This window comes from Berghia stephanieae, chromosome 13, assembly GCF_034508935.2.
Source record: "Berghia stephanieae isolate SIO BIC M18660-M18661 chromosome 13, UCSD_Bste_1.3, whole genome shotgun sequence".
Taxonomy (NCBI): Eukaryota; Metazoa; Mollusca; class Gastropoda; order Nudibranchia; family Aeolidiidae; genus Berghia; species Berghia stephanieae.
The window spans coordinates 35,054,797-35,079,796 of NC_088372.1; the positions used below are offsets into that span (position 1 = coordinate 35,054,797).

Sequence of the window (25,000 nt, forward strand, 5' to 3'; positions counted from 1 at the left end):
ATATATATATATATATATATATATATATATATATATATATATATATATATAAGAAAAATACAAAAACAGATAGCGCTTATCTTGTACTTCACAGTTTTTATACTCTTATCTCTTCCCCTTCGTTCATTCATTCATTCATTCATTCATTCATTCATTCATTCATTCATTCATTCATTCATTCATTCATTCATTCATTCAATACTTAAAAAGACCCAAACAACAAGCATTCCAACATAATACATTTGCACAGTTGCCAACTGTTCTGATAAAATGGGGACTTTGCGATTTGGCAATTTGGAGAAAAAACATTTAAAACAAAACAATGGACTGTTCTATGTATGGAAATGGCCCTTGCACCTCCCAGAATTATGCTCTTCTGACTCGCAAATTAAAACAAGGAACATATTCCTACAATATCGTGGTAAATATCTGAATGATAATTTGCTCCATTGTTGTAATCAACATTTCGAGCACTCTTAGTACTTAGTACCATACTATTTGTAACACGATTTTATGTAGAAAGAACTTCATAAAATGACATTACATAATTTTAAAGCAATGAAGAAATAGTATCAGATAGCTGTTAGGGGTTACGTTGTAATTAATATCTTTAAAAATCACTTTTGTCAGCACTGAGGACGTTTTTTTCACAGTGACAAAAGTCATTTCTTAGGTGAGTGGATTTATTCTTTTTAGACTAAATATAAAAAAGAATAGTTAAGTTTATCAGTTGAACAATTAAAACTTCAATTGTTTTTCATCAATCCTAAATTTACAAATATAAAAAAAAAAAAGAGAGTTGCTTCTGATGGATGTTGTCACTCTCTTGTTTCTGGATTTTCGATGTTTAACGATAAATGAAGCAATAAAAGCAGCCATTTGATAATATGACACAAAAACCATTGCTAAGTGATATATGGAAAACAAATTCTATGCAGTTTGTGTCTTAAATGTGACTACGGTAAAAGGGATAATTTTCGTGGTAATAAAATCAGAACAGACACCGTGGTCCCCGAGAGACAATCTTTCGTTTCGTCAACTTTTGAAAACATCAAGATTTAAAAAAACAGTAGGATCCGTCATTTTCTGTCACTTGCAGCATGATGTCAGGACATGAAGGTAAGATAAAATGTATGGTCACGCCAATTCTTAGAATCAGAAGAAACACCAAAAGTCATAAAGTTGAAAAGTAATGATTTGTATGATGATAAATAATCTAACATGAAAGTTGAATTAAACGTTTTAAAAACGATTTTAATCCCATTTGCTTCACCAATGATATCCGTCACTGTTTGCTGGTGTCAGAAGAAACTATCAAATTGCATTTTTCAGATAGAGTCTAAACATTATAATTTTCATCACGACGTGTTACTGTGGAAATGCCAGACGATGCATAGTATTATACATGTAATATCATTTTTAACGTTTGATCAATAGAATATTGAAGAAACTCGATGTTTCGTCTGACCAAGTTGTCGAGTGACAATTTGTTGAAGTCACATCATAAATCATAACACCACCAAATTATAATTTTCATAGTTTGAACATCCAACTTTAATTCTGATTAAAATCATTTTTAGAATTAAATTGAGTACAAAGCAGTTTGGATTGAAATGATGTAAATCATAATTTTGAACAGATAGCTAGTTGTCTTTCGTAATCATAAACTCTGTTGAGGGTCTTGTTGGTTTGCTTCTTCATTTAATATGCTTGTTTGCTTTCCCCTTTTTCAAGATGTTGCTGATTTAAAGGAAGAATTGTTTAGTTTTCATTTTAAAAATAATCTTACTGTCCTTTTGCATTGCAGACTTGAGGAATATCCTGCCTAAGCCCCTAAGGCCAAGAGCAAAGACCAATGCAGAAAAAATGTGTTGCATACAGAGAGCGGCTGAAAGAGGATGCAGACAGACATAAAGCAGCAATGTATAATTGGGCAGGACACACAATTTAAAAACAAATTTAACGGGGTTTTTAAAAAGAGAATTAGAATTGAAATGACAATGATTTACCATTTATTTAGAATTTCCGAGTTAATGAGTTGCATGACCACCATTTGTAATAACCAACGAGTTCTAGCATAAGACATGAGAGAGTGGCCTTTCGGTCGAATGCTTATAAAAAATTCAGTGATCTTGCAAACTTGAGATGGTTGGTGTATGATAGTAGTAGCTACTATAGCAAGATATCACCTGTGTATTGTGTTATGTCATTTGATCTATAGACCAAGTCTTTCTCTTTTTTTTTTTCTTTTTTTTTTTTTTTTGACGAATTTCCATTATCACCACCAATAAATACATGATATCTCTTAACTAGAACACTGCTCAATGTAGCCTAACTCCAGTTGTAAAGTAAACTTCTGGGCGATATTTTATCCTTACTGATTAGTTCTTTTCTTTCACATTGATTTACTGGGTTTTAAAAAAAATCTTTTATCATTTATGTTCACACTATTTGTGGATAATACACAATCCTCTTTTTATGATTGTTTTTGATTGCAAATGTACAGATTTGATTAACGTCTTTCCAATAAATGTATGTTTTTAGAAATTGGATTTTGATTTTGTTATGATTTTTCAATGAGTAGTAAAATTATTGAATCATTTGAGCGTGCCTGAGAGAATCTACGGCGGGTGATTATTCTCGGGTCGAAGTAATGTTAAATTTATCTAGCTGAATTTTTCTCGAAAAAGAGTTAATGTATTCCAGTAAGTCAAACCTTTTTTGTACCTCTTGAAATATTATACACTCTGAGAAGTTTCCTCAAAACTCGGGACATGCAAAAATAAGTAAGGAAACTGTGTCTTGCTAACGCTTGACACGATTAGTTTCAGGAAACTGTGCTCGAATGTAGCTTAATTTTTAAATAACGTTGTCAAAAGTTCATTCGAAGACGAAACTTCGAGACTTTTTACCAACTTGGAAAATAATAGAGCAGCGTTCCCAGAGTCATCCATCCCTTCAAAATATTCGCATCGCGGCAGAGCTTGCTTCAGTTTCAAATTGAAACAATCGACGTTACAACAGGCTCCTCAAAACTCGGGACATGCAAAAATAAGTAAGGAAACTGTGTCTTGCTAACGCTTGACACGATTAGTTTCAGGAAACTGTGCTCGAATGTAGCTTAATTTTTAAATAACGTTGTCAAAAGTTCATTCGAAGACGAAACTTCGAGACTTTTTACCAACTTGGAAAATAATAGAGCAGCGTTCCCAGAGTCATCCATCCCTTCAAAATATTCGCATCGCGGCAGAGCTTGCTTCAGTTTCAAATTGAAACAATCGACGTTACAACAGGCCCCGTTTCAACCCCCCCCCCCTCCCCCTCCCACCCATTTCGTGGAAACAGCCGAGGATGTGCATCCTTCAACGCCCTCCACTCCTCCCTCGACAACATACAGTACCTATGTGTGATACTCCAGCCAGTCAGCGCGCGATACGCGCGACGTGTTAATCTGTCCCCATTTCACTTTGCAGCACACTGTTTCTTATTCTTACCACAACTCACCTGTCCGTTTCTTCAGATGTCAACACTTCGCAACTGTATACCTGAATGGGAAAAAGCCACGTCATCAACAATTGTATCAGACTGGATCGAAAATGGTGTTCCCCTCCCCTTTAACCAGGTGCCTTACTTCTACTAGCGGCGGGCATTCGGAACATTTTCATGTTCCTGGTACGGAACCTGTTCCTGGTGCGATTGTTTCGGTCGAAGAGAGTTTCGTCCTAATCCTAAGTAGTACGGCGCATAGATGACACGGATACGACGTTTGTACTCGTGTTTGTGGTACCAACCACAGACAGACGAGAGGTTGCGTACTCGTGTTTGTGGTACCAACCACAGACAGACGAGAGGTTCAGATTGGAGGGAGGGACGTAGGCTGGTTTGCGCTCTCTCTCTCTCTCTCTCTCTCTCCTCTCTCTCTCTCTCTCTCTCTCTCTCTCTCTCTCTCTCTCTCTCTCTCTCTCTCTCTCTCTCTACACACACACACACACACACACACACACACACACACACACACACAGTAACAGTAACATGACCAGGAACTTGTTCCTGGTACTAGTTCCTGGTTGAGCTATGTTTCTGGTGTTACTGTTCTCGATAACCAAAACCCGTGCGGCACTAACTTCTACACCTATTAATTCACACACAAACAAATAATTTACAGAGGATGAAAAACTATTCATAGAACGAGAAATAAGAACACTTTGTGAACAGCAGTGTATTGTTCAATGCGCGGAAAAACCCACTGTAATATCACCCAACAGTTCCAAAGAAGGATGGTTTTTACAGACTAATCATAGATTTAAGAGAGTTGAACATTTTCTGTAGTCCCAAAAAGTTTCTTTACTAGGACATTAATTCAGTACTTGAAGTAGTGAATCACAAAGATCATTTAGTTACATTCGACATAAAAAACCCCCCGGATTTTATCATGTCCCAGTGAATGAGGAATTTACTCAATACTTAGGTTTGGAATGGGATAATACTTATTACAAATTTATCGTACTTCCATTTGGGGCTAATTTTAGCCCATATTTCTTTTGTAAAATTATACGTTGTGTAATTCAAATCCCAAGACAGAAAGGTCTTCGAGTAGGATAATCAACAGAGTTATTACTTGTTCAGCAGGGTATATCAGCTGAGTAGAGCAAGTTAGAATATTTTTGGTGTTGAGTGTCAGAAGCGACACCAAGGCTTACTCATAGGACAATCTGTTCCTACCACAAATCTGTAGCTCTAGTTATCTTTTTATCTTTCAAATTGTATTGTTCATACATTGGGGTAATCTAATCGCACATGCAGTTTTGCAATTACCGAATATATATTTTTTTTTGATGCCTTAGACAACCTTTTGATATGTATAATTTGACTTCACCCTTTTCTGTTTATATTCACAGGTTGATCGGAATCCTCATGGTCCAAGCGTTGTCTTGAACCACTTCCATCACATCAGTAATATGGTATACCCTTATCAAACATTGAGTGGTCATCATGATCATCAGAAACTACAACAAACGGAGCTACAAGAACGACATCAGAAACTATAAAAAGAAGCTCAACAACAAACGTAACAACAACAACAACAACAACAACAACAACAACAACAACAACAACAACAACAACAACAACAACGATAATAAATAATAATAATAATAAATAATAATAATAATAATAATATAAATAATAATAAATAATAGTAATAAATATAATAATAATAATAACAATTACAATAACAACAACATAAACGGTAGCAGCAGCAACAACGACAACAACAACAATCAGAATAATAGCAATCGTAATAACAACAAGTGGCCGCCCAAAAAAGAAAACCCAACAAAAAGATAGACTAATGTAAATAATTCAACAATATCAACCAGCCCATCTGTGCACCCAGAATACAAACAAGTGGATATAATGAGAAACATTAAACACAATGCACCGTGTTACTATATAACACAACTCAAAACTTGACTTTAAAAAATAATAATTTTTGAACACCCAGCACTTACTAGTGACACAGCGGCTCGGCCAAAATGTAATCTTTTTTTTTTTTTTTGGTATCTTCCCAAATCGTCCTATAGCGGCCTATTTACTTACATATTATAATATTTTGTGTTCATATGTGTGCATATCATTTAATATATATATATATTTAAAAAAAAACAACAACAATTGAAAAACTAAAATGTCAAAAAGAAAGAACACATTTCTCCAATAAGAAAAAGAAAAAGTCGGCAAGAAATTGACAAATACAAAATAAAAAACGTAAAACAAATAAGATAATACAGTAACAAATTATCTAACAGCCAACTTAACAATAATCTGCTCCACAAATACATTACAACGAGTTGAGAAGGAACGAAGAGAAGAGCTGATAACTAACTACACTGCATTGATCAACATGTCTATTCGGACAACCACTTGATCAAGAAGTCTATTCGGACAACCGATCGAACAAACTGTGAAGAAAAATAATCTTAACCAACTAGCCGATCACAACGAAGATAACTTAGCCACCATTTAAACCATCACCACCACGAACAACCAACCAACCAGCCATGCCTCTAGCAAGACATTGGTCTAGGGTGGGCCGAAGCCCGCTGACCCGCCGAATCGCCATGGCCATCTTGCTCTTCACGCTGGTCTATCTGTTTACAGTCCTCAATTTGTCTCTGGTAAACGGAGTGGGCTCTCCACGACCCAGCAACGTGGTCAAGGTGAGTAGTTTCTATCCAATCCATCTATCTATCTATCTGATATATAACCATCTACAGTCGACTCCGAAAAACCATCTACAGTTATCCGGAGTGGACTCTGAATAACCATCTACAGTTATCCGGAGTCGACTCTGAATAACCATTTACAGTTATCCGGAGTCGACTCTGAATAACCATCTACAGTTATCCAGAATCGACTCCGAAAAACCATCTACAGTTATCCGGAGTTGACTCTGAATAACCATCTACAGTTATCCGGAGGCGACTCTGAATAACCATCTACAGTTATCCAGGGTCGACTCTGAATAACCATCTACAGTTATCCGGAGTCGACTCTAAATAACCATCTACAGTTATCCGGAGTCGACTATGAATAACCATCTACACTTATCCGGAGTCGACTATGAATAACCATCTACAGTTATCCAGGGTCGACTCTGAATAACCATCTACAGTTATCCGGAGTCGACTCTAAATAACCATCTACAGTTATCCAGGGTCGACTCTGAATAACCATCTACAGTTATCCGGTGTCGACTCTAAATAACCATCTACAGTTATCCGGAGTCGACTCTAAATAACCATCTACAGTTATCCAGGGTCGACTCTAAATAACCATCTACAGTTATCCGGAGTCGACTCTAAATAACCATCTACAGTTATCCAGGGTCGACTCTGAATAACCATCTACAGTTATCCGGAGTCGACTCTGAATAACCATCCACAGTTATCCGGAGTCGACTCTGAATAACCATCCACAGTTATCCGGAGTCGACTCTGAATAACCATCTACAGTTATCCAGGGTCGACTCTGAATAACCATCTACAGTTATCCAGGGTCGACTCTGAATAACCATCTACAGTTATCCAGGGTCGACTCTGAATAACCATCTACAGTTATCCGGAGTCGACTCTGAATAACCATCTACAGTTATCCAGGGTCGACTCTAAATAACCATCTACAGTTATTCAGGATCGACTCTAAATAACCATCTACAGTTATCCAGGGTCGACTCTGAATAACCATCTACAGTTATCCAGGGTCGACTCTAAATAACCATCTACAGTTATCCAGGGTCGACTCTGAATAACCATCTACAGTTATCCGGAGTCGACTCTGAATAACCATCTACAGTTATCCGGAGTCGACTCTGAATAACCATCTACAGTTATCCAGGGTCGACTCTAAATAACCATCTACAGTTATTCAGGGTCGACTCTAAATAACCATCTACAGTTATCCGGAGTCGACTCTGAATAACCATCTACAGTTATCCAGGGTCGACTCTAAATAACCATCTACAGTTATCCGGAGTCGACTATGAATAACCATCTACAGTTATCCGGAGTCGACTCTAAATAACCATCTACAGTTATCCAGGGTCGACTCTAAATAACCATCTACAGTTATCCGGAGTCGACTCTGAATAACCATCTACAGTTATCCGGAGTTGACTCTAAAGAACCATCTACAGTTATCCGGAGTCGACTCTGAATAACCATCTACAGTTATCCAGGGTCGACTCTAAATAACCATCTACAGTTATTCAGTATCGACTCTAAATAACCATCTACAGTTATCCAGGGTCGACTCTGAATAACCATCTACAGTTATCCAGGGTCGACTCTAAATAACCATCTACAGTTATCCAGGGTCGACTCTGAATAACCATCTACAGTTATCCGGAGTCGACTCTGAATAACCATCCACAGTTATCCGGAGTCGACTCTGAATAACCATCTACAGTTATCCAGGGTCGACTCTAAATAACCATCTACAGTTATTCAGGGTCGACTCTAAATAACCATCTACAGTTATCCGGAGTCGACTCTGAATAACCATCTACAGTTATCCAGGGTCGACTCTAAATAACCATCTACAGTTATCCGGAGTCGACTATGAATAACCATCTACAGTTATCCGGAGTCGACTCTAAATAACCATCTACAGTTATCCAGGGTCGACTCTAAATAACCATCTACAGTTATCCGGAGTCGACTCTGAATAACCATCTACAGTTATCCGGAGTTGACTCTAAAGAACCATCTACAGTTATCCAGGGTCGACTCTAAATAACCATCTACAGTTATCCGGAGTCGACTTTGAATAACCATCTACAGTTATCCAGGGTCGACTCTAAATAACCATCCACAGTTATCCGGAGTCGACTCTGAATAACCATCTACAGTTATCCAGGGTCGACTAAATAACCATCTACAGTTATCCAGTGTCGACTCTGAATAATCATCTACAGTTTTCCGGAGTCGACTCTAAATAACCATCTACAGTTATCCAGGGTCGACTCTAAATAACCATCTACAGTTATCCGGAGTCGACTCTGAATAACCATCTACAGTTATCCAGGGTCAACTCTAAATAACCATCCACAGTTATCCGGAGTCGACTCTAAATAACCATCTACAGTTATCCAGGGTCGACTCTGAATAACCATCTACAGTTATCCAGGGTCGACTCTAAATAACCATCTACAGTTATCCGGAGTCGACTCTAAATAACCATCTACAGTTATCGGGAGTCGACTCTGAAAAACCACTCTGAAAAAAAAAACAAAAAAAAAAACAAAAAACAAAAAAAAACACAGCCCCCCCCCCCCCCCCCCCCCCCCTGAACGTTCCTGTCTGAGGATGGGCTCGAACCTGGGTGGCACCTGGACGCGTCACTCACTTGGCTACTGCTCCAGTTTAGACTGTAGCATGTAGTCGACGACCAACTACGACTTTGAGTGCATGTTTTGATAAGAATGAGGTTACCATTTATGAGAATAAGTTATTTTGATGAATAGAGAGTTGTTTTTTTTTGTTTTTTTTTTACCAGTTAATTGCCGTACTCTGAAAGACATGCATTAAAAAAAAAATTGCCAGAAAACTCGTCCTTAAAATTTGATTTACACATTAAAACCATCTGCCGTAAAGCTTCTCAGCAATTAAATCTCTTAAAAAGTCTTGGAAAATACCTTTCAAAATTGAACAAGTTAACAATATTTCACTCTTTTGTATTGTCAAATTTCAATTTCTGTCCACTAGCTTGGCATTTCTGTTCTAAAACAAATTGTGATAAACTTGAAAAGATACAAGAAAGAGCACTGTGTTTTATTTATGAAGATGACAAAAGATCCTACGACCAATTACTTTCAAAGGCCAAAGTCCCCTCCCTACAAATAAGACGAATGAGAACAATTGCTTTGGAAACGTTCAAAATTTTATACAATATTGCTCCTCCTTGTCTATCTGATATGGTCATTTTGAAAAATAACAGATACAATTTTAGATATTCAAACCTCCTTGATATTCCAAGGGTCAGAACAACGTCTTATGGCAAAAGATCTTTCAGATATTCTGCTGCTGTGCTTTGGAATGAACTTCGCGAGCACATCAGGAAAATTTCAAATTTTAATGTTTTCAAAAATCATATCCTCTCATGGAATGGCCAGCCATGCAAATGTAATATCGGTAATTAATCTAACCGTATATATATATATATATATATATATATATATATATATATATATATATATATATATATATATATATATATATATATATATATATATATATATATATATATATATAATATTATGTTACTTTTCTTTGTGTGTCATGATTGGAATCTTGATGAGGGAATGTTTTAAAGGAAAATGTATTACTATGTATTTTATGCACTATGTGTTATAACCTATGTCGCTCAAAGGCTTCTATTAGCCTGACTAACATTATCTATGAAACATTTTTAAAATGCCGACAATAAATAAATATTTGAATTGAATTGAATTGAATTAACTTCATATATGTAAATGAAGTGCCTCGACTTGGCAAATATTCTGGGACCTTTGAGTTCCCAGGTTTGAGAGTTTTTGCCAAGATGAGGGTCATGCAGGTCCTAGGTTTGAGAGTTTTTGCCAAGAAGAGGGTAATTTAAATCGATCGATATTTGAATGACGATTTTTCTGGACAACATTTTTAAATACGTGTCTTTCTCGAGTACGACTGCTAACTGGTCAATTGTCACACTATTACTTCCTGTTCTCTTCTCTTTCCTAGGCGGAAATCGTTCAATTGAGTGAGGAGTACATCCGGGCTCTTGCCAAGGAAAATGGAGATATTGTGGACGGGCCTTACGCCGGGAGATTTACTGCCTTTGGTGAGTGGTTCCTTCTTACCGCTTTGTCCTACAGAGATGCCAAAACTCCAGTTTCTTCGTAAACAACAACAAAATTGTTGTGATGAGACCGGAGTTTTGAATTCAGGGTCATGGGCAACTTAGGTCAAAGTCCGGTGAGGTCTTACTGGTCCAAGAAGAGGATGTCCTAGGGTCCAAGGAAAACGTCACAGAAAACCACAGCATTATTCTTCACTACCGCCATCATTACCACTCCCAGTTCCATGATGATAATGATGATGAGGATGAGAATGATGACGATGATCATCATCACCACCACCATCACCAATGCTACTATTAATTTTTACATTTTATCCTCTGGAGCTTTTGTTGATTTTTAAAAAGGGGACGGGATGATATATAATATGTAAGTATCAGGGCTGAGAATCTTAGGCGGATTTCCGCCTAAATGGTGGTTTATCTCCGCCCATCACCATCACTATTCCGCCTTTTAAAAAGACTCGCCACAACCACTACATCAACATCCCTATCACCACTACTTTTACAACCACCACCTGTGCTACAACAACCATCACATCATCATTCCTATCACCATTACTACTACAATCACCACAACATCATCATCCCTACCACCACCACCACTACAGCTACAACCACTACTACTACAACTACCATCACATCATCATCCCTACCACCACTACTACAACAACCACCACCACATCATCATTCCTACTACCAATACAACTACATCCTCCACCACCACATCATCCCAACTATCACTACACCAACCACCCCACATCATCCCTACAACAACTATTACAACCACCACCACACCATCATTCCCAACACCTCTACAGCTACAACCACCATATCATCATCCTTATCACGACCCTACTGCAACCACCACCACATCATCGTTCCTACCGCCATCTTTTCTTACTACTACTACAATATGTTGTAATTACACTTTCAACTTTTGAAATTCCTCCAAGTGGTGTCAGAATATATTGCGAGACACATTTTTGATTGCATCTCAGTAAATTTTTAATGAAATTCAAACTTATACGTTATCGTCGCATAGATAGGTCTTGAACTCAATTTTTTGTGACCAGTCATTCTCACCCCTGAACCATCATGACATCATCACCATCTCTACCACAACTACCACCACTACGACAGCAACTATCACATCATCATCAGTAACACCATCTCCACAACCACATCATCACTGCCCTCATTGTAGTCAGTACCACCTCTAGTGCAAGCACCACTATCACATCATCTTCCTGCTGGTGGGATCTTTTGACTTGCATGGATTAGAGTTGCTTTCTGCCTTTGTCTTGGCTTGATCCTTTTCCTGGCCGGATTCATTGGCAGAGAGGGAAACAATTAAATGTATAGTCGTTTTGGGAGATAATATGTTTGCCCTCGTATATCATCTCTCTTTGGTGTGACGTTAGATTTGTTGTTCTAAATTTTGTATTTCTCTCACAAGGATTCTGTGCTTGTGTCTTGGTGAGACTTTTAGGTGACCTCAAACTAACTTCATTGATAGTTTGATCTTGGAGTCCGTTTGTGAGCCCTATTTGAACCAGTCACTTTTTCTCCGGTGCTTTTGATCTTACTTAAATCTATATTTTTTACAGCCCCATATATATTTTAAGTGCCGCTGAATGACCTACAAACATATACACGTACACACACAAATCAATAAAGTTCACTCAGTTCTTAAGTCTCGTTAATTTTTCACTTTCATCTTTCTGTACTCGTCACTACATTCACTATGAGCCCAGTTCTTTAGCCTCAATAAGTTTTCAATGAGTTTTCACTTTTCATCTTCATGTACTTAACAATGATGCACTCACACACACACACACACACACACACACACCTACGCATACACACACACACAAATCAGTAAAGTGCACCCAGTTCTTTAGCCTCGATAAGTTTTCTCTTTTCATCTTCATGTACTTAACAATGATACACACACACACACACACACACACACACACACACACACACACACGCACGCACGCACACACACACACACACAAATCAGTAAAGTGCACCCAGTTCTTTAGCCTCAATAAGTTTTCACTTTTCATCTTCATGTACTTAACAATGATACACACACACACAAACACACACACAGAGGATTCAATTAAAATGTTAATTTCCTGGCAATTGCCAACATGAAACATACGTTAACTTAATATTTACGATTAACAAATAAAGCACATACACACCGAATAATAAAGTTCACTCAGTACTTTAACCTCGGTTAGTTTTTCACTTTAATCTCTCTGTACCTATCACTATATTCACTTTGAGCAGTCTCTCTCTCTCTCTCTCTCTCTCTCTCTCTCTCTCTCTCTCTCTGTCTCTCTGTCTCTCTCACTCACACACACACACACACACACACACACACACACACACACACACACACCTGGGTGGGGTTCATGACCTCCCATAGTGGGCAAGGGGGTACATACTATGTCTTCTATCCCCTTATATCTGTTTTCCAACATGCTTTCTGTCTTTGTCTTGGAATGAGATTACTTGGTTTTGTCCTGGCCCTGGCCAGAGGCCTAACTGGAAGGGAAACAGTCAAATGCACAGTTATTGTTTTGGGAGATGATATTTTTTTCCTTGTAAATCATCTGTCTGTTATGTATTATTATATTTGTAATTTTGAATGTATAATGTAAGCATTTGAGTGTATTCCTCTTTGTGCCCGAATGAGACTCATAGGTGATCTCAAACTAAGTACATTGGTGATATGCTCTTGGAATCTACACCTGATCCCTTTCTGTTCCGTTCCCCTGTGCCTCACTTTTTCTTGGGTGCGCTGATATAACCTAAATGTGTTGCAAGCGTCATAAAACCCTTAAAAACAAACAAACAAAACACACACACACACTATATTTCCTTCAATCAGACAAACTTAAACCTATAAAGTGGATCATATCCTTTTCACATCAGCCATCATTCTCTCTTTTCACCTTCAAGTACACACCTTATCATCACCACCACCACTATCATCATCATCATCATCATCATCATCATCATCATCATCATCATCACTGCCACTACTACTACAACAAACCACCATCGCCACACCATCATTTCATGAAGCATCACCATTACTACAACCACCTCCACCACATCATCATCATCATTGCCACTACTACTACAACAAACCACCATCGCCACACCATCATTTCATGAAGCATCACCATTACTACAACCACCTCCACCACATCATCATCATCACCATCATTGCCATAACCACTACGACATCATTACAACATTATCACCATTAAAACAACAATCACTACCACATCCTTACCACCACTACTACAACCTCCTCCAACACAACAATATCACCACCACCACTTCTGCAACCACCACAACCACATACATTATCATTACTGCTACCACTACAACAGCCACCATCATATCATTATTACCACCATACCTACCATTCATTTTAATATTTTATACGTCATAAATTGGTTTTGGAACTTTACTTCATTTGAAACAAGGGGTATTAGGATGATTATAGATCTCAATAGATTATATTTTGTTTGTAGAAATTCCTGTTTAAGCATTGAAATTGTTCGGAATTGTTTCTGAAATTTACGTGAGCCAAATTTTAAGTTGGCGTCTCTGGTCAACTTGAAACAATGGGATGTGTACATTAGTGAATCTGTGAATACGGGAGATGTATGTGGCCACTACCACTACTACTACAACCATCATCACATCATCATCCTTACCACAACTACTACAACCACCACCACATCATTATCCCTACCACTACCATTACTACAACCACCATGTTATAATTACACTTTCTTTTTTGAAATTCCTCCGAGTGATGTCAGAAATTGCTGGGAGACACATTTTGTATTGCATCAAATAACTTTTAATGAAATTAAAATTTATAGGTTATTTTTGCATGGACGGTTCTTTATCTAGCGCTGAAAAATTTCCTCCTTTTTAGTGACCAGTCATTCTCATCCCTGATGTATGACTCGTTGCCAAGTAAGCAAAATTAATGATATCGTTCGCTTAACAATGACCCGACTGGAATATATTTTTGTCGTTAAATTTCCGAACAACAAACTCTGAACGTTTGAACTAATAATTTACAAATAACTAGGAGATAAAATGAATTTATATGATTATATGTGCCAGAAACACGGAGACAAAAAATTCTGTCATCAATAGCAGCTTTAGACGCTGGTCAACCAAAGGATAAAGACAACGTATTAAAAACAGCAAATGGAACACGATTTTAAAAACAAGACGTGTAATAAGTTAAGTTGTAGTGATTATGTTGCGTTACTTCTACTTATTGTATGGAAAAAATAACCATCAGTATTGAATTGTAAGCATCAATTTATTAGACGAAGACATATACTGTGGACGTTACGGGTTTCCCCTTTATCAACAAAACAGGATGAATGAAACACTACATACGCCATTATCACATTATATCATTCGTCTGTGGTGTTTCAATCATCCTGTTTTGTTGATAAAGGTGAAACCCGAAACGTCCACAGTATCTGTCTTGGTCTAATAAATTGAAGCTTACAATTCAATACATATCGTTATATTTTCCTTCGAGCTTCAAGCAGCAACATTTTCACTATTCCGCCTTCTATTGTGTGAATCTTTTGAAATTCCGTTTAATCCGTCCACGCACATCTGTTCAACAAATAAAATTATTATCTACGGCATACCTGCCTACTTTTACGGATCATCCGTAATTCTTACGGAAATTAGGTAACAATTTCGGACAGACGGAAATGGAAGAAATATGACGGATTTTGATTTCACAGCAATTTGGTCGTAGTGTTGGAGAAAAAAAAAATTGTTTTTCTTATAAGTTCCCGAAGTTATCCAAAAAAAAAAATGTTCCCTTAATGTTATAAAGTCGACTGCTCAGTTCTTAACGCTGGTCACGAACACACCGACTAGCACGAACACACCTACTAGCACGATCTTTGGTTCAGTTCATTCGTTTTGACGTTATAACATCATTTTTGTATTTTTTCAATCCAACCGTAGCCATCGTTCACTAAAAGATAGTATGCGCTTGGCTAAGAAGCTCACAACATTGCCATTCAGAAGTAAAACGGACTAACACACAAAACTTTGTGTAACCATGATCGTTTATAGATAGTATGCGCTTGGCTAAGAAGTTCACAACATTGCCATCCGGAAGTATAACGGACCAACACACAAAACTATGTGTAACCTTGAACGTTTATAGTCTGGTTAATACAGTTTAGTGAGAATTACTCATAAACGCGGATGGCATAAAACAATAAGAGTGACGTCATCTTCGTTCTATCTATAGTCAGGATAAAACAATTAAGTGAGAATTAATCATAAACGTGGATGGAAAAAAAAAAAAACAAACCAATAACTATAACAAAGGCCCGAGTGATGTTAACTTCATTCTATCCATAGCCTGACACTAAAACCCAATAGGACTTATTAAATAATTTGACGTCGTTAAGGTTTGTCCTCGTCTCGTAAGTTGTCGTTTGAACAGCTCAAGGAAACAAATGATTCCATTGGTTGAACTATTGAATACAACTCACGATTTGTTTTCCTTTGTGACCAAAGACTTGTCTTTTGACGTCATTTTTTGGTCAGTGTCAGTCTTTTAGTTTACAATTCAGAAAAGTGAGTGTTGATATTAACAAGAAATGAAGTGAGTAGGAAAGTGCCAGAAGACAACAGAGAATAAAAATTTCGTGGCGGCGATAGGGGCTTGAACCCGCGACCTTACTGGTACAACTCCGCCTGGCCGGGGAGATCGTGACTCTACCGTGTGAGCTACGACCCGTTTGCGATAGATAGTTCGAAGTTGACGTCACTTAGGTCTTTATTATTGTTTTTTGCCATTCGCGTTTATGAGTAATTCTCATTAAACTGTATTAACCTGACTATAAACGATCATGGTAACACACAATTGTGTGTGCTGGTCCGTCATACTTCCGGATGGCAATGTTGTGAGCTTCTTAGCCAAGCGCATAAATCTATAAGTTTAGGATGGCTACAATCCAACCCGCGGCTCTCTCGAGTACTTGCCTGTCACCCGAAACAATCAGACAGATCTTGAACATTACTCACAATGTTAACACAAACGATTTGAAAATGCACGGCCTATTCAGGGATTGCAATGCGAATTCCCTCACCAACAACGTATCACAATATTGTCATAAACACTCACAAACCGTGCGGCTGATTGCTCCGGGTGAAAGGCGAGTACTTCAGATGACTAATTCACCTCATCCTCCGACCCCAACCCCAACCCCGACCCTTCCCGCAGACCTCAAGAAAACGATCGCCGTCCTTCTGGAGTCGATGCTGACTCGTATTACCCGTCTGGAGCTCATGGTCAACAACGTCACCAACGGCTCTCTCTTCAACGACCACGGCAACGGTACCAAGGGTTCCCTGTCCGTACACATGGCGTCAGCCCTGCAGCAGCAACAGCTGCAGCTACAGAAGCTACATCCCAAGAACATCATCACAAACATGCAACAACAGCCACAGCCACAGCCGCAACAACAGCAGGTCAAAGATGGAGGAAAGGACCCGGTTTTGTCTGCCGCAGGTGAGGAATTTTACAGACCTGTCGCTAGGTCCAAATCTAGTCAGATTTAAAACCATGATTTTAAAATCGGAGATTTGGGATGGTATTTGACATTCTCTCTATCTCTCTCTCTCTCTCTCTCTCTCTCTCTCTCTCTCTCTCTCTCTCTCTCTCTCCTCTCTCTCTCTCTCTCCCCTCTCTCTCTCTCTCTCTCTCCCTCCCCCCTCCTCTCTCTCTCTCTCTCTCTCCTCTCTCCTCTCTCTCTCTCTCTCTCTCTCTCTCTCCTCTCTCTCTCACCCCCTCTCTCCCTCTCTCTCTCTCTCTCTCTCTCTCTCTCTCTCTCTCTCTCTCTCTCTCGCCCCCCTCTCATACTATATGGTCATAGTAAAAAAAAAAAAGCATCCATATTAATAGCTTGATAGGCGAAGCAACAAGAGGTCACCACGGAGGAAGCATCAATTGGAACAATCAATTTCCAGCTTTGTATGTTGATTGAACAACCTAAGACTCGTACTCTAAGGTAATAGTTTAAAAAGGCATCTTGTTAATAGCTTGCCAGGCATAGCAACAAGAGGTCACTAAGGAATCATCACCTGGAACAATCAATTTCTAAGAAACTAGGTCAGTCGTTCATTCCTGTTCTTGTTCTACGTCACAATCCAGTGAAGTTGATGTATGGAAAGTCATTAATCCCATACAAAATAGGACGCCTTCGAGATTATGAAATGGCTGTATGTCTTTTAAATGAAAGAAATTTCAAAGAAAGCTTGCCGCTTTTAAATTTATTTACTAGGAGATTAAATTGCTTACATTACATATGCTTAATCACTTTAACTAAAATGTGCAAAGTTAAAACATTTACTGTACGCACTGAGAGAGAGAGAAAAAAGAGAGAGAGAGAGAGAGAGAGAGAGAGAGAGAGAGAGAGAGAGAGAGAGAGAGAGAGAGAGAGAGAGAGAGAGAGAGAGAGAGAGAGAGAGAGATCATCATCACCACCACTATTATTAGTCTCCATTTCTGTCTCTCTCTCCCCCCCCCCCCCCCCCCCCCCCCCCCCAGATCTTCTCCAGGGCAAGTCAGAGAAATGCAAGCTGACAGAGGAAGACCTGAAGAACTATCCCCACTGCTTGGGAAAAATAAAAGTGAGGAACGGATATTAGCAAGTTAACGATTATGTCCCCAACTTCACAGTGATTGATGAACGACATGGAAAAACACGATGATCTGTCCTAGATTGAGGGCAGGTCTTCGTGTTCTTCTTCCCGTCATTCCTCTATTGTTACAGGTTGGGAACGTAATCATTAACTCGCTATTGTCAACTGGGAGGAACTTGGCCTTTGTCAACTTAGAGCATTTTGATTGACCTCAAAATTGTTGCAGTTATTTTCCTAGTTAAGCTCAAACGACTTGATGTTTTATCTAATAATAGATACTGATAACTACCCTTTGTCTTGGTTTTTCTTTGGTGCTTTTATTGTAAATCTAGAATTCTTTGACTATTCCTATTTCTTATTTTTACTTGAGCTGATATGACCTAAATGTGTCACAAGCGCTGTAAAACCCTTAAAAACAAAAACAAACAACTTGGTTTTGTCCTTTCCCTGGTCAGAATTCTTGACTTGGAAGGAAAATGTCAAATGTATAGCTATAGTTTTGGGTATTATATTTTTTCTCTTTGCATGTGAAGTGAGTGCTTTACCAACTGAGCAATCGGGACGTCTTTGAAGAGCGTTGAGCTTGGTAAGAATGTGAAAATGAGCTATTTAAATGTTCACATATGTATTCATTTTTTCATTCATCTATAATAATCTCTAACTTGTTTCTGTGTGTCTTCGCCAGTGGATGAGGAAGATGTGGAAGTCAGATGCTTGCTACCAGCAATTTGGAGTGGATGGATCCGACTGCTCCTTCATTATGTATCTCAGTGAGGTAGGTTTTAATGGGCAAGGGGGAGGGGGGGGGGGGGGGGGGGGGGGGGGGTTCAGAGTTGCCAGTTTGAAATTTTTAATAAAAATTTAAAAAAACTCGGGAATTTTGTGAGAAAATGATAATAAAAAATTGAGTTTGGTAATTCGGAATCTTTTTTGGCATTTTATTGAAAACATTTTTTAAAAATTTCTTAATTTTACCTATTTAACAGACAAAATTACACGCACAATTTTGGCCCAAAAGCATTTTCAACCCTGAATTGGAAAGAAAAGGTGACATTTTTAAGTGCTGCGTGTTAAGAAAATAAAGATTTATTTTTGCTTTTTTTGGGTGCATTTTAGCAGAAAAATATTGATACTTAGCATTTTTTTCATTAGCGCATGGTTATTGTTTTGAAGTAAAAGAAACAAAATTTGATCTCTTGGAAAAAGTCATTTATTTTTGACTTTCAAATTTTAACATTAAGTAGATCATTCTCACATAATACTAAGTGTTGCCAACTTTACGTAAAAAATACATATTCTTACGCATTTTTGTTGATTGTATGCATTTTGCTGAGGATTCGAAGTATTATTTATGATTTATTCTTGTTTTGTTGATAAAGTGGAAATCTGAAACATCCACAGTATCTGTCTTCGCTCAATACATCAAAGCTTACAATTCAATACTTATCGTTATTTATTACTTTGAGCTTCAAACAGCAACAGTTTCATTATTCCTTACTAACGATAGGAAAATCATCACATTCGTTATGATGCAACCAACAATTTTCTCATTGATATTGGTTTTGTCCACCACAAATAGTTATAAAAACTTTGTGCATAGTATGTACCCTACTTATTCGGGGATAGCTTCACAAGCAAAGGGACGGAGATCAATCTTGTGTGCAGTCGAGATTTTTTCTTCCCCCGTCCACCTAGCAGTGATTTGGTAGCTGGGTCAGATAGATCTGGCGGAAAAATTTTTTTGTGATAGACTATTGACTTATCCAAAGGGTAGCAAGCAATTGATATATGGCTCTGAAGAAGAAAAAAAAGTAATTAATTCCTTTTTAGTTAGAGTTCTAAAATAGACAACAATTTTTATATTGGATGGGTTTGACGTTTTGTGGGGAAAAAAAACAGGAAATGAAGAAGAGAGTTAACTCACTCAACCCTAACACCGACTATATCCATAGTTTACCCAGGTTACTTTTATGCCATGCCTATTTATTACATGAGACAAATTATAGGCGTAGTATCAAAGCTAATGTTTTTAGTTTTTGTATGTTAATGATAGTTGAATAAAGCTATCTATGCGGGTACATGCTCATTTTTAATACATTTTTTTTCAATTTTGAAAAGTAGCAAAAATCTCTAGGATTGAGAGAGTTAGATAGTTGTTGATGACCTGATATCTTTTGACAGGTGGAAGGTTTTTGTCCTCGCCAAGCGTGGTCTGGAGCTCTACAGATGAAGGATAAAAGAATCACCTATGTAAGTACCAACCTGTGAAAAATAAGACATTCACCCCCACATTCATCTTCATCATCATTGTCATTGTTTATCATTTTAATCATCATCTCATCATCATCATCATCATCATCATCATCATCATCATCATCATCATCATCATCATCATCATCATCATCATCATCATCGTCATCATCATAATAATCATCACCATCATCATCATCATCATCATCATCATCATCATCATCATCATCATCATCATCATCGTTGTTGTTGTCATCGCCATTGTCGTCTTCATCATCATCATCAAAAATAAATAAGTATATGCATATAGGGAGTTGCCCCTAAGAAATAAAATTAACCACTGGGTGTTTATCTAACAAAAATGAGTTCTCTATAAAATGAAAGGCACAACAGAAGCAGTTAATAAATATTATTATAAGGGGCATTGTGGCTCAGCGGTGCGGTCTTTGCTTCATACCCGAAAGGTACAGAGTTTGATCACACGGCGCTGCGCTGTGTGGCCTTGAGCAAGTCACCTCGCCCTAGCTCAATTTGTGGTGCTGCACTGCGGCTGATGCCTGAATTATTCCAGTCTTCCCTTGGAATAGACCCTAGAGACAAATTTCCCCTATGGGATGAATAAAGGGAATTGTTGTTTTTTTAAAAATTTTATTTTATATTGTAAAACCTTTGCTCCATTCAAATATAAGGTTTAAAAGTTAGAGCCATTCAATCAAACCTACCTTTAAAAAAATATTTTTTATTAGTTATTCATGACCAAACATTTCTGAATCGTTTTTAATGGCGTGTGCAATGACAGCAATAGTATTCTTAAATTTTTGTTTTATATGAAATTTTGTTTTATCCCTCTCCCTCTGTCCCACTCTCTTCCTCTGCCACCCCTGGTGCAGGCCAACATGACCCTTGACCTTCCGGGGCTGATGGAGCTCCTCAAAGACCCCAATGAGCGTCAGGGTTATGCCTGGATCAGGTTGAGGATCACACGCATGTGGAACCAATGGAGAAAGGCTGCCGTCGTCATGGAAACCAAACAAGACATGAGACAGAGACCCAAGCAAAAGGTAATAGTAATATTAATGTGTAACGTGTTATTCAATGCTTCAAACTGGTATATTATTCATTTTTTTTATTTTTCTCAATGAAAATTTATATTGTTTTAAAAGGAAATGTTAGACACATGATCAATGACAACAAATGAGAAATATGGTAATATAATTTAATCACCATGGTTATCTTATGCTTTTGGCGGGAATCATTCCTATTTTCAGTCTTCCTTTCCGCTATTCTCTAAATTATCTAAAATTCCGATTTTCAAAAATTATGGTAATGGTAAGATAAAAAAAAAATGGGGTGGGGGGGAGGGGGAAGGGGTCAAATGCACTTTTGGAATGTGAAGGGTTGGCAGGTCTGGGTTATGCTTGATTCAGAAAAGTGAGTGGAACAGACACTTATGTTGATAATAACAAGAAATTGAGAAGGAACCCGCTAGAAGACAACAGATTATTGATACAAGTGCCCACTCCACTCATTTTCTGAATTTTGTTCAACACAAAATAGTCCCGTAGCTTTGGTATTAGTTGTTGGAGTGACAAGGCTCAAGTTTGACAAATATAAAATTCCCTGTTTGGCATTTTGACAAGTGAGCTTGTTTGTCATAATCATGTGTATCCCAATGTATCCATTTACTGTGTCCAGATACTGGTTCATCTTGGACTTCTCAGCAAGCAATCGGGATGGAAATTTGCAGAGAACCAGTTTAAAGGTAAGCTTTTATCAAAAGTATGCGAGGAGGTAAGGGAAGAGGAAGGCGGGGGGGGGGGGGGGGGGGGGGGGGGGTGTTGATAGATCCTTTTCTTACCATCTCCACCGTTATCACAACCATTATTATTATTATTATTATTATTATTATTATTATATTATTATTATTATTATTATTATTTGTTTTTTTGTTTTATTTTATTGTATTATTTTGATTGTTGTTTTATTATTGATTAGTTTTATTATTTTTTTTTGTTTATTATTGTTATTGTTGTTATTGTTTTTGTTTTGTTTTTTTTTTTTTATTATTATATTATTATTATTATTATATTATTATTATATTGTATCACCACCACCACCCACCACTGCCATTATCATCATCATCATCATCATCATCATCATCATCATCATCATATTCATCATCATTATTATTATTATTATTATTATTATTATTATTATTATTATTATTATTATTATTATTATTGTTATTATTATTGTTATTATTATTATTTTTATTATCATCACATCATCATCATCATCATCATTTATTATTATTATTATTATTATTATATATTAGTAGTAGTAGTAGTAGTATATAGTATATTATATATAGTATAGTAGTGTCATCATCATCATCATTATTATTATTATTATTATTATTACTTTTATTTGTCTTATCTGTTGTTATCAACAAAGTTAATAAAGGGATGAATTTCGTACACCATTTTCAGGTGGACCTCTGGGAGAGTTGGTTCAGTGGAGCGATCTCATCTCTTCCCTCTACATCCTGGGACACGAACTCCAGATTACCAGTGAGACAGAGCAGCTTGTTGAGTAAGGCCATTAAAAACTTGAGCTTGAGCTCTTGTATAGGGCAATACCCACTAAACGTGCTCAAAGTGCTTTACAAAGGGTCCTTAGCCAACAGCAACATCTTACATATAGAACAAGACATGACGCCTGTTAGGGGATTTTACAATTTTTCCGCTGTTAAAGACCAGGTACTCAAATTACACCTGAGTACAATGAGAGAAAGTGAGAAAGATTCTTTTTCAAGGATTCAACTATGTGGCGAGCGAGGCTCGAACCCGGGACCTAATGATCTGAAAGGGATTGTCATACCACGAGACCACATCGTGATATAGATAAGACTTAAGACAGCAGAAGAATGTCAAAAGCTTGCCATTTTAAGTTTTCATGAGGAAACCCTTTAGTTCAGACAGTGATGTATTAATACTAATGAAAAGGTGAAAATAGAAACGCTTCATCCCAGCCAAAGAAACAGCAAGTCTGTTTGTCTGTCTGTGTGTGTCTGTGTGTGTGTGTATGTGTGTGCCGATGACAGGCAAAACCAGACTACTATATGCTATGAAAATTAACGAATTCTTTAACATTTTTATACTTCTGATACAAGACACAAAATTTTTGACAATTTCAATTAGACTATTTTATAATGGGCATATAAAAATGTTTTTTTAATCATTTTATTCAACCCCTAAGATTTACTACGCCGTTTTAATCAAGTTTTGATGTGTTGAAATTTAACACTGATGACAAACATAGATGATATAGAAGGAACAAAAGTGACGTCACTCAGCTCTTTGTTATTGTTTTTAGACAGCCATTTTGGTGATAACTTATCGTTAGATTATACCAATCAGACTATGAACGTTCAAGTTTACACGCAGTCTTGTGTATTGGTACCTTATATTCGACTGGAGGATGTTGTGATTATTTTATCTAAACGCATAGCATCAATTCATATCCAAGAATACTACTCAATCTGTTCACTCTCTTCTCCTACAACACATTGTGTAGAAGGAACGGAGTCGACTTCACTCATTGAGTTTGGACCATGAGTTGAGTGATTAGGTCTCATTTAAATATTGAAAACTACTGAAAAGCAACCATTATCATTGTGTCATTGTCATTTTCAGCAACCAATGAAATGTGGATAGCGCCATCAAACTACTGAAAAACAACCATCATCATTGTATCATTGTCATTTTCAGCAACCAATGAAATGTGGATAGCGCCATCAAACTACTGAAAAACAACCATCATCATTGTATCATTGTCATTTTCAGCAACCAATGAAATGTGGATAGCGCCATCAAACTACTGAAAAACAACCATCATCATTGTATCATTGTCATTTTCAGCAACCAATGAAATGTGGATAGCGCCATCAAACTACTGAAAAACAACCATCATCATTGTATCATTGTCATTTTCAGCAACCAATGAAATGTGGATAGCGCCATCAAACTACTGAAAAACAACCGTCATCATTGTATCATTGTCATTTTCAGCAACCAATGAAATGTGGATAGCTCCATCAAACTACTGAAAAACAACCATCATCATTGTATCATTGTCATTTTCAGCAACCAATGAAATGTGGATAGCTCCATCAAACTACTGAAAAACAACCATCATCATTGTATCATTGTCATTTTCAGCAGCGAATGAAATGTGGATAGCGCCATCAAACTACTGAAAAACAACCATCATCATTGTATCATTGTCATTTTCAGCAACCAATGAAATGTGGATAGCGCCATCAAACTACTGAAAAACAACCATCATCATTGTATCATTGTCATTTTCAGCAACCAATGAAATGTGGATAGCGCCATCAAACTACTGAAAAACAACCATCATCATTGTATCATTGTCATTTTCAGCAACCAATGAAATGTGGATAGCGCCATCAAACTACTGAAGAACAACCATCATCATTGTATCATTGTCATTTTCAGCAACCAATGAAATGTGGATAGCGCCATCAAACTACTGAAAAACAACCATCATCATTGTATCATTGTCATTTTCAGCAACCAATGAAATGTGGATAGCTCCA

At 37.4% G+C, this 25,000-nt stretch overlaps 1 protein-coding gene and 1 long non-coding RNA gene across 2 annotated transcripts in view; both read left to right on the forward strand.

The window, feature by feature from the left end:
- Window positions 1-5,035, forward strand: part of LOC144958979 (uncharacterized) — a 23,103-nt gene extending 18,068 nt beyond the window's left edge. The window contains exon 3 of the long non-coding RNA XR_013642538.1: window positions 4,899-5,035. This is a non-coding gene — a long non-coding RNA (uncharacterized LOC144958979). The remainder of the gene's footprint in view (window positions 1-4,898) is intronic.
- A 506-nt stretch (window positions 5,036-5,541) lies between these two features.
- Window positions 5,542-25,000, forward strand: part of LOC144958978 (alpha-1,6-mannosylglycoprotein 6-beta-N-acetylglucosaminyltransferase A-like) — a 32,875-nt gene continuing 13,416 nt past the window's right edge. Inside the window, exons 1-9 of the mRNA XM_078891280.1 lie at window positions 5,542-6,218; window positions 10,278-10,377; window positions 16,709-16,996; window positions 18,035-18,117; window positions 18,815-18,904; window positions 20,311-20,379; window positions 21,270-21,440; window positions 22,075-22,141; window positions 22,869-22,971. Coding sequence (XP_078747406.1) covers window positions 6,060-6,218; window positions 10,278-10,377; window positions 16,709-16,996; window positions 18,035-18,117; window positions 18,815-18,904; window positions 20,311-20,379; window positions 21,270-21,440; window positions 22,075-22,141; window positions 22,869-22,971 — 1,130 coding nt within the window. The 5' untranslated portion in view covers window positions 5,542-6,059. The remainder of the gene's footprint in view (window positions 6,219-10,277; window positions 10,378-16,708; window positions 16,997-18,034; window positions 18,118-18,814; window positions 18,905-20,310; window positions 20,380-21,269; window positions 21,441-22,074; window positions 22,142-22,868; window positions 22,972-25,000) is intronic.